At 36.8% G+C, this 11,497-nt stretch overlaps 1 protein-coding gene across 1 annotated transcript; it reads right to left on the reverse strand.

Annotated features, from left to right (window-relative positions):
* Positions 1 to 3,030: 3,030 nt before the first annotated feature.
* Positions 3,031 to 4,650, reverse strand: LOC129946526 (tektin-1). Its single transcript, XM_056056736.1, has 3 exons — positions 4,312 to 4,650; positions 3,729 to 4,241; positions 3,031 to 3,658 (listed from the first exon to the last, which is right to left on the reverse strand). Exons 1-3 carry the CDS (start codon positions 4,482 to 4,484, stop codon positions 3,079 to 3,081), a joined length of 1,266 nt encoding a protein of 421 aa, XP_055912711.1. The 5' UTR covers positions 4,485 to 4,650; the 3' UTR covers positions 3,031 to 3,078.
* Between the last annotated feature and the right edge of the window lie 6,847 nt (positions 4,651 to 11,497).

Here is an 11,497-nt window from a genome sequence, read left to right on the forward strand (position 1 = left end):
CACGAAAAACACTGAAATGAAACTCCAATCATGTCAGAGAGCATTGGAGAGAGCTATTTTGAACGTTCATATTGCCCAGGAAATTAACCATCAGAATATAAGAATTCAAACTAATTTTGAAGACGTTAGACACAGGCTTAAGAAACTCAAATAGGAATGGGCAGGACATGTAATACGTACACCTGATAATCGATGGACAAAATTAGTAACCGAATGGATGCCCTTAGAAAGCAAAAGAAGCGTAGGTGGACAAAATAAATGCTAGAAGAATGACATCCGAAAAAAATGCCCACTTTATTGGAGAGAAGCACTAGATAGAAGAAGATGGAGAAGTCTGGGGGAGGCTTATGCTCAGATAAACTAAAATTATACCTCTCTTTTCAAATAATGTATATATCTAAATTAGTTTTAATGGCTGAAACACATACACGCTTCAGCTTCGGCTTCGTCTGCGTTACGTTAGGCCTGCTTTGAGGTTGCTTTGAATGACATTTCTATTATTTCATCCCTCCAAAGAGCAAATATTTTGTTTGTTGACATTTTTTTAAAGCTGATGAGCTGTCAGACAAAGCAAATGTTCAGGTAATTGAACTAGAGCTTCCGTTTGGAGTCACATTACGTTCTTTTCCTTACGATTGTCAAACCAAACGTGAGGTCGAAGCTTCATTGTGATAGCATGCATTGAATTCCTATGGCTGAACTCGTAAACGTCAGGCGAAGCCGAAGCTGAAGCGTGTTTGTGTTTCAGCCATTAACCTTGCTGCTCGACGTCCACAATTTCGAAAAATAACTATTTCTGCTTTTGTTAGGTTCACATGCAGTTTCCATTTGGAACAATAATTTGCAAAGCTGTTTATCATTATCTGTAAGGAAGCATGGTTATCTGAGAGTAGCACTACGTCGTTTGCGTAAAGTAGAGCTTTTACCGCTACTCCTTCCATAGTAACTCGACACGGCAAATCAGAATCTATGTCGTTTAAGAACAAGATAAATAGCAGAGCGCTTAGAACATAACTTTGTTTCACACCTTGATTAATAGGACATATTCCTGTCGGTTTGCAAGTTATGGCTTCCATTAGATACTAGAGTCGTAATGAGGTACGATTAATGACTTTTTTTAATCATATTAACTAACTAAATAACTAAAATAAAAAAGGTTCAAGACGATTGTGCTGATATACACGGCTTTAGTCAGTCTACATTAAGCATAATATCTGCTGGAGTAACCAAAGCATTTGCTTCAAAGGCAAGGCAGTTTCTAAAATCTCAGAGGTTTCCATATTCTCAGAAAGGTAAAGAACATTTTTAAAACAAATGTTTCACTTTTGCCGTCAGAAATCGGAGAATAGAATTTGTATGATTCGATTTGTCAAGAGTTTTTACTTTCAAGACAAAATTTTAAACAATTTACGGTCTAGAAAAGGCACCGTGGCCTGTGCACTTGATCTAAAAAAAGCATTTGACTCGGTATAGCATACAGGGCTTTTATACAAACTTAATCAGCTAAATTTTCCTCCAATATTTATAAAAATCTTGCAAAGTTTCCTACCTGCCAATTCAACATCGTTGCTCCGACGCAATTCTCTTGTTTTGTGCCAATGAGAGACCACACGAAGCACTTAACTCGGTAAGTTCCCATCTCAACTTAGTCATCCCATGCTACAAGAAATGGGGAATTGAACTGAACACCAAAAAATGTGAGCTGATTTGCTTTCGCAATGCAGCAAATAAGGGGCACGTTGCTGTCCGAGAAAGTCGATACCTAAATCTTGCTAAAATACCTCCATGTCAAGCTCCATGAAAAAGTTTAAAAAGTCTTAAAAACTATCAATATTAATTGTTAGTCAGACCAATTCTAAGCCGACAAATTGAATACGTATATATAAGTGCCTATCTTATATGGATCTTGTAGTTCATCCACGCTTACCCTGAGTCTCCACAATAGTAAAATACAATCCAGCTTCTCTTCCGCAATCCATTGTTTATTTTTGACTGGGCATATTATGTCTTGCCATGACTTCAAATGTCACATTTGACATTAGAAATGGTTAATCTGTTGTTTATTTTTTTGTTGATTTACCTTTAGTGTCGGTAGTTATTGGTTTCGGGTGAACCTATTTCTCAACGTAGGGAAACTTCATGATTTGGAGGCGCACCTACTCAAGGACTTAAAGAATTTGCATAGGTTGTCGGTCAGCAGCTTTGAAGGTGTTCTGTGTCTAGTAAAGATAACTTTGAGTTAATGAATAAAGGCACTCGACGACAATTTTAACGAAATGAAATTTTAATTTCAAAAAGACTGTGGAAAATGGACGCTCACCACAACATACAACACAAACTTCAAATTTGATGACAGGATTTTGATCCGCTCAAAAATCCAAACTGCGATGATCGGATCATGGACTGGATGTTGGGTTGTTGGTCTATATTGGATTATCTGATGACAGGCCTGTCATCAGAAATGTCAAATTGAGACCCCAAGTTATGTTCATAGAAGAAATATATTTCCTCTAAGCTTATGTTAATGAAGTTAAGTTTATGGGTTTTCTGCTCTACATATATTTATTAAATCTAATGCCTGGTGCTATTTCTTGGCGTAAATTACATTTTAATGAAAGGACAATACCTATGAGATCAATACGAAAAGTTAATATTTTACAATTCAATACAGAAGCAAAATTGAATACCCTTGGCGCAATGGCTAGTGCGCAGGATTATCATGCCAGAAGTCTCGGTATCAATGTCTGTCTCCACCAAATATTGGTTTTTTCATTGTTAATGCCTACTACTAGAAATTGACGATAGTAATTCTTGTCATGAAAAGTGTTATTTCAAATTAGCATTCATAACAACTGTAGGTCCCTTCTATTCCTGACATTACTCGCACACATGAATGAATGGCGTAGGTCACTATGCCCTGGTTTCTTGGGAGCTTTTGTGCCAGCTTGTTAATTGATTTATTTAAAAAAAAATTACGTTCACATTGAAGCATTTCGGCCCATAAAAAGGTTCCAATACAAACAAAATATCTATATTGCTGGACAACGTCTCAACAGGAAATTTATTTCACAAATATAATTAAAATGGTCTATAACTAAGGATCCGTCGTATAGTCATACAATCGACATCATCAATTTTTAGGCTGTTAGCCTTAATATTGATCTCTTCCTCCTGCATTATTTGAACATGAAGCAAATAGCGTAGTGATGCCTTATTTTCTGCAACTTTTTTCTTGAGTCTCGAAATATTTTCCTTCAAAACTCTCATTTCACTGTTCAATGCATTCTGAACAGCATCGCATGTCAACTCCAACCCTGGTCTCTGTGAACGATTGCTCAACCTCACCAAGCACAAGTGCAATGATTCTTCCCGATCAGCTAGCTCTGTTTCCAATTGAACTAGATTTCGATTTACATCGCTTATATGATTCACAACATCACTATGTTTTTGTTCCAGCATTTTCTTCACATGACGCATTTCATTGATTCTCATGTCAAAAGCTTCGTTGGTTCTATCTGTTTGATTTTGCATATCTTCAACGACTTGTTTCAAAAGAATATCAACATAAGCTCGTAATTGAGTGGCTGAGTTTAGTTCTTTAGCATTATCTTGAACATTTTGATAAGTCTTGTGCTCCCATTCGGCGAGAGAGTAAACGCTTGACAGAAGAAAAACGTGTCATTACAATATGATATTAAGTATCAAAGCTATGAGCAATTAGTTCTTACCAATTTGGTATTGCCAAATCCCTTTGATTTCTAACCTTTTGCTGAGTTTGTTTCAAAGTTAAATTTGCCTCATCGATAAGCAGTGATTTGTCCTTATGGCCAAGGTCCTCGTCCAATAAATACATTGTAGCACGAAGTTTGCGTAATTGTTCGTTGGATTCCTTAAGAGTCTTTTCCAACAAGGCCAGGCATCCCTTGGTCACCTTAAGCTCTTGTCTTAATTGACGATCGACTTCATCATCCACTAGGTCCACTCCGATACGTCCTTCCCGGAATATGAAACATTTATTACAAACTTCTAATGATTTATGTTTCAAAAAGTCTAAGGCATTCAAGATCCTCTGGCTATATACACTTAAGGCTTCGTCCTCCTGTAATGCAGTTTTTTTCTGCTTATTTAATTCACCGACCAAAAATCGAATTTCACTTGTTCTCTCCTTCATGTGATGTTCCACTTCACGTTGCCAATTTTCGGTGGTATCCTTCGTTTCATCCACAACTCGTTTTGATTCTCTAAATTCAAAAAACTAGTTAGGTTTTTTGAAAGGATATAATGTTTCAATACACGTTTTCAAAAACTTACGCGACAATCCTTTCGGCAAGCTTTTGATGGTCATCGATGGTACGAAATTTAATCTTATTATTAAAATCCCAATCTTCATCCGTGAACTTAGGAGGCATCCTTGAAGCAAAGCCAACATTTTGGCCAACAATATTTATTGCTCCAACTCTGTGCGATTTAGATTGGTGGAACATTTCTTAGGAGCTTCTTGATTCCGAATAAATGACAAGATTTCGCGTTGAGTCGATGTCAAATATTTTTCTATTTTATTTATCGATTGTTTGAAATCGTTGCCTAGTGTTCCTTCCTGTTTTTATTTCTTGCGGTTACTAGGACGTTTCAGTTCGGTAACAGGAAACTTACATTTCTTACACGACATTACATTTCTATTTAAAGGGGTTTACTATTTTCTAATTCATAAAATATGCGCCCTAATAAAGAAGCACAAAGATAAGAAGTGTTTTTGTCATTGATTTTTGCAAATTTAATATGCAAAAATAATGCCAGGCAAGTAACTGAACTCATTGTAACCCAATTTAACACGCAAACCCAATTATATATTATAATGGATTAGCAAAAGAACTTCCATAATAAATTAGGGATCCGCTGATGTTGGTTCAATATATTTGGAAAAACGTAATCCAAAATTTGATAGGAATGCGCCACCTGATCCGCGGTCTTCCTCTACAGCGCTTTCCTGTGGGTGTGGATTCGAAGACTTTCCGGGCCGGAGCATTGGTTTCCATGCGCTCTACGTGACCCAGCTATCTTAGTCATTGGACTTTTACCCTTCTGGCTAAGTCTACGTCGCTGTACAGCCCGTACAGCTCGTCGTTCCATCTTCTCCTCCACTCCCCTTCGATGCATAAGGGACCGTAGATCACACGAAGAACTTTTCTCTCGAAACGATCCAAGGTGCTTTCATCCGCTTTTGTCATAGTCCATGCACCGTAAAGCAGGACGGGGATGATGAGGGTCTTATATAGCGATCCTTTGGTCCCTGGAGAGAGGATTTTACCACTCAATTGCTTTCTTAGCCCAAAGAAACAGTGGTTAGCAAAAGTTATTCTGCGTTTGATCTCAGCGCTGGTGTTGTTTTCTGCGTTTACAGCGAAGCCTAGGTAGACGAAGTCCATGACTACCTCAAAGTAGTCAAGAAAACTCATCTAAACTCACCTATCTCATGTGGATTGAAAGTAGTAGAAGGCCATCGAACTTTATTTTTATCTAAACTTGCCCCTTCAACAAACGCCCTCGATATTAAAAACTTTATTTCGAACAAGACTGATACGTCGCTATTAAAAGTTGAGAAAATGATTCATCGAAACCACTCGAAATATGCATCTTTTAAGATCAGAGTTCCAGACTCAATCTTCCACCTTCTAAACTCAACATCGCTTTGGCCGAAAGGGATCATAATACACGAATTCGAGAATAAACAAAATAATAATATAAACTCGTCATCCTTTAACCCTTTTCAAGAGACTCGGACAATGCATTATTATCAAAGAGGCAGATTAAACAAGTTTTGATTTATTACCAAAACGTCAATGGCCTAAGGACAAAGATCAATACGATCTATAAAAATATTAACAATCTACAACATGACATAATTACTTTTACAGAAACATGGCTAAATAATTCCTTCATAGATACCGAACTCTTTGACTTAACTTACCAAGTTTTTAGACGAGATAGGCACCAATCGAGCGACTCGGAGACAGTCGGTGGTGGAATACTATTCGCGGTAAAAAACTACCTTATATGCACTTTGGTTGATTCTTTTGATCTTTCTGACGTCGAAATGCTATGTATTAAAATCAAATTGGAAACAGGTTATCTCTTTATCATCTCAGTATACATACCTCCAAGATCTACCAGTTTTGTCTATGAAAATTGCATGCATTTAACTGAGAAGATCCACGACCAAATGGAACCTAATGATGAACTGCTCATCATAGGTGATTTCAATCTTCCGAACCTCAACTGGACAAAATCGTCAGATTTCAACTATTTTACACCTATCAGTCTAACGAGCACCAATGAATTCACAATTATTGATGGTTTAGCTTCTTGTGGACTTGTTCAATTTAATGGAGTTGCCAATCAATACAACAAATATTTGGACCTAATATTTTTCTCCGACACGATAAATACTGACGTAGCTGTATCTCCAGCCGATGTTAAACTAGTAGAAGAAGACCGTCACCACCCAGCTTTAAATATATCACTGAATATAAATGTGTGCAATATCCCTAATACATCAAATGAAAAACTTGAATTCAATTTTAAAAAATGTAACTTTAATGAACTAACTAACTTATTGTGTAATGTTGACTGGAATCAACTGCTCCTAAATCGTAATATTGATGACATGTGTCTAAATTTTTATAGTATTATTTTTAACTATTTTTATGAAACTACGCCATAACGGAAATCTCGTTATAAATCTAAAACTCCACCATGGTTTGACACTCAATTAAAAAATAAAAGAAATAAGGCATGGCTAAAATTTAGTAAAACTAGAGCAGAAGAAGACTTCAGGATTTACTCCGAATTTAAAAATATTTTCATTGACTACTCCAATATTCTATACTCTGACTATATTATAAAAATTGAAAATGAATTGAAACAGACCCCAAAAAACTTCTGAGATTTCGTGAAAAGTAAAAGAAAAACTGACGGTTACCCAAACTCTATGTCTTTTAATAACACAACAAGTCATGACTCCCAAATAATTTCAAATATGTTTGCTAATTTCTTCAAAGATGCTTTCGACGTACCTCCTTCTTTTCAAATTCCCCATTCGTTCTTTCCAGCCCAAAATTATCCTCACCTTAACTCACTTGACTTGACAATATGTGAGGATTCAATTGTTCGTTGTGTCTCAGAACTTGATGACTGTTTTCACCCTGGCCCTGATGGAGTACCATCATGTGTTTTAAAAAAATGTGTGTCTCATTTATCGTACCCTCTGTTTGTTTTGTTCAATGAATCTCTTAGAAGCTCAGTTTTCCCACTATTATGGAAAAGTGCATTTATAACTCCGATTCATAAAAAAGGATCTAAGAATGAAATAACGAATTACCGGCCGATTGCCAAACTTTCCGTTATTCCCAAACTATTTGAGTCCATTATCTGTAAGATGTTATCCTTTAATTGTAATTCAATTGTATGTGAAAATCAACATGGTTTCGTCCAGAATAAATCAACAATTACAAACCTACTTCACTTCACTTCTTTCTGCCTTGACTCTTTCGAAGATCGTAAACAAGTAGATTGCGTATTCACAGATTTCAGCAAAGCCTTTGACAAATTGTGTCACAAGACTTTAGTCCATAAACTTAAGGCCTTAGGGTTTAACGACAAATTCTTGACGTGGATCGCGTCTTATCTCAAGAACAGAAGTTATAGCGTTATATTCAGAAATAATTTCTCCGACCAATTTTACGTCAACTCTGGTGTTCCACAGGGTAGCCATTTAGGTCCTTTATTATTTATCTTATATATAAATGACATAACATCCGTTATAAAAAACTCCTCCGTTTTAATATACGCTGATGACATTAAAATTTTCAAATCTATTAGTTCAATTAATGACTGCTCACAGCTTCAAGAAGATCTTCATAGTTTTAGGGAATGGTGCAATACAAACCGACTTTTATTGAATATTGACAAATGTAAAACTATGTGTTTTACACGCAAAAAAACAATTATAGATTATAACTATTTATTAGATTCTTCCTCCCTTTGTAAGCTTTCCGTTTTCTCTGATTTAGGTGTTATTCTTGACAGTAAATTAACGTTCTGTGACCATTATAACTTTATAGCTAAAAAAGCTAACAAAATTCTAGGTTTTATTAAACGTTTTTCTCGTGACTTTCGTGACCCATACGTCTTAAAACTTCTTTATGTATCATTTGTAAGGCCAATACTTGAATACGGCTGTGTTATATGGGCACCATACTATTCAGTCCATATTGACAGATTTGAAAGTATCCAAAAAAGATTTATGCGTTTTTGTCTTCGTTTTCTTCCGTTTTCCCAAATATTTACACCACCTCCTTATTCTCAGAGACTTTTGCTAATAAAGCTCCCTACACTTTCACAACATAGACAATATCTCCAATTTTGTTTTATTTTAAAATTAATTAATGGTTCTATTATATCCGCAACAGCTCTGAATCGTCTAAATTTTAGCTATAGCCAAACTAGCATAAGAAGACAGATACCTTTATGTCCGATCTTTAGCAGAACTAACTATGGTATGAATAGCCCTTTAAATCAATTGATTTCAGTCTTCAATAAATTTTATAATTTAATTTCATCTGTTAATGACAATGTTAAAAGTAAATAATTTAAAGAAAGATTTTTTAATTTGTTATAGTATTTATTTATTTCTATATTAATTAAAATTTTAAATTAAAAATTATGTAAATAGCTATAAGTTTATATTAACGTTAGATAATTAACGGATTAAATAAATAAATAAAAGTTACGTCTGTCGATGGTGACGTTTTGACCAAGACGTCAGTGTTGAATGTCCTTTCTTGACGACAACATGTACTTTTGTTTGCCCTCATTAACCGTTACACCCATTTTTGCCACCTCTGCTTCAATACTCACAAAAGCCCCATTGACATCACGATGAGTTCTTCCGATTATGTCAATGTCATCAGCATATGCTAGTAATTGGACAGACTTTTGAAAGATAGTGCCTCTAGTGTTGACGTGTGAGCTCTGCACTATTCTTTCAAGCACGATGTTAAAAAAATCACATGACAGCGCCTCACTTTGTCTAAAACCTTTTTTGACATCGAAATGTTCTGTTAAGCTGTTTTCAACCTTTATAGAGCAGCGTAAATTCTCCATGCACAAACGGACGAGTATGGCAGGGATGCCGAAACTAGACATGGCTCTATACAGGTCGTCCCTATAGATGCTGTCATATGCGGCCTTGAAATCGATGAAAAGATGGTGGGTGTCGATTTGGTGTTCTTGGGTTTGTTCCAGGATCTGCCGTAATGTGAATATTTGATCAACTCTGGACTTTCCTGGTCTAAAACCACTTTGATAAGGACCTATCAGGTTGTTGAAGATGGGCACATATTACGGCAGAGAAGATTTTGTAGGCAATGTTAAGTAGACTGATTCCTCTATAGTTGGTGCAGTTTTTTTCAGGATCGGGCAAACAATACTGAGGTTCCATTCATGGGGCATGCTTTCTTCTGACCATATCTTACAGATAAGTTGGTGCATGCTCCTAACCAACTTATCTCCAGTTGCTTTAAAGAGCTCGGCATTCAAGCCATCTGCTCCAGCGGCTTTATTAGACTTCAGCTTAGATATGGCACTCTTTACTTCGTCTAAGTCGGGAGGACGGGATTGTTGCCTTTCGTCGTCTATGTTGAATGGATCATCATCCTGCTTGATAGCGGAATTCGGGTCTCCGTCGTAGTTATACAGTCTGCAGAAGTGGTCCTTCCCTATCCTCAGCATTGACTGCGGTTCCACTATGATGTTTACACTTTCGTCTTTGCAGCCTTCGGTTCTAGGTTTATGTACCTGTGAATTTCGTTTCATCTGTTCATAAAACTTTCGAACTTCAATCCTGCTTTTAAACCTCTCAACATCTTCGACCGCACGCTTCTCATGCCCTCTCTTTTTCCTTCTGAGAAGTCGGTGTTCCTCTCGATTCTTCTGCTCATAGAGCTCATGAGCAGCTTTCGTCCCTTTATGCAGCGCCGCTTTGCGTACCTGTTGTTTGGCTGCGTTTGCCTGACGACATTCCTCATCAAACCAGGGGTTCCTTGTTGGTGGCTGCTTGAACCCCAGCACTTCAGAGGCGGCTTCTCTGATTGTATATTGGCAATGTTGCCACTGGGTTTCGATACATTGTGTTCTCGGCAGAGAACTTCGAGAGAGGTAACTTGTAACTCGGTCGAAAAAGGATTTGGCGATCTCTGGCGATTGTAGCCGTTCGACGTTGCACCTTCTCCCAGCACCTCCCTGTTTTGCCTTGGGTCTGGAAATCCGAAGTGCTACCTTGGCTACAACGAGGTAGTGGTCGGAGTCGATGCTAGCTCCTCGGAAAGTTCGTACATCCATGATGCTGGAAGCGTGTCTGGCTTCGATCGCAATATGGTCAATCTGGTTGAATATCGTAGCTAGAACACTGCTCATATGTTTTGTCTAGGAGCTCGAAGAACATATCTTTAGTGTTGTAGTCTTTCTCTTCTATGGGGCGTGCGCGCATATCAGGCTAATGTTGCCGAATTTAGCCTTGATGCGTATGGTCATGAGGCGCTCATTGATGCACCTATAGCTCAAGACTTCTTGCCTAAGTCTGGCTCCAATGACGAAGCCGCATCCAAATAAGCGCATCTTTTTGCCCGGCATATCCCATCGTATTTCCTGGATGGCGGTGATATGTGGTTTATAGCGGTCTAGGGCCTCAGCTTATTCTTCGGCCACACGTGGTCTTTTAAGGGACCTAACATTCCACGTGCATATCCGAAGTTTGTTGTCCTTAATTCGTTTGCGTTGGTTGTCAACAGTAAATCCGTCCTTATTCGAGGCTTTTTGGTGCTTCGCAACTATGACAAAATTTGTTAAAAGAATATCTCACAAACCAATAATGGCATAGACTTCAATTCAAACAATACATTTTCTATTTGATAAGAATTGTTTTTCGACTCAAAAAAGTACAAATAACATAAGATCTAAAATTCTCCCTACGAGAAGTGCTACGTTATTTGTTTAACGCAACGTTTTTGAAAACAGGGGTAAATCTCTCAAAAAATCAATTTATTTTGTCCCATGGAATACAAAAACAGGGAAAATTTGTGTTTTGAGAGATCTAGATCATAAAATGACTTATGTTGCCATGAAAGCTAGTCAATCCGCAACTGTCATATTACTATAACAACTGCAAATATGTATGTATATAAAGTATGAAACATTTTTGATTTAATAACAATCTTTTTTGTTTTTAAATTCGATAAAATCAAATATAATACATAGTTTGAGTGATTTATATTTATATTTAAATACTGAACGATTAGTTTAAATGTGGAAATTGTGTCAAAATCAGTATCCACTAATGAAGACAAAAGCTTCCTTCGAAAGTCGAAATAGTTTGATAAATCTATTAAGACAAAGTGTGTAGATTAATTGATTCATTTGATTGAAACTAAAAGGAAACAAT

This window comes from Eupeodes corollae, chromosome 2 (assembly GCF_945859685.1).
Source record: "Eupeodes corollae chromosome 2, idEupCoro1.1, whole genome shotgun sequence".
Taxonomy (NCBI): domain Eukaryota; kingdom Metazoa; phylum Arthropoda; class Insecta; order Diptera; family Syrphidae; genus Eupeodes; species Eupeodes corollae.

Coding starts and splice junctions, on each gene's coding strand:
- LOC129946526 (XM_056056736.1), bottom strand. CDS start 4,484: ATGTTCCACCAATCTAAATCGCACAGAGTTGGAGCAATAAATATTGTT. Junction 4,242..4,311: donor CTTGCCGAAAGGATTGTCGC/GTAAGTTTTTGA, acceptor TTTTGAATTTAG/AGAATCAAAACGAGTTGTGG. Junction 3,659..3,728: donor GATTTGGCAATACCAAATTG/GTAAGAACTAAT, acceptor TCTTCTGTCAAG/CGTTTACTCTCTCGCCGAAT.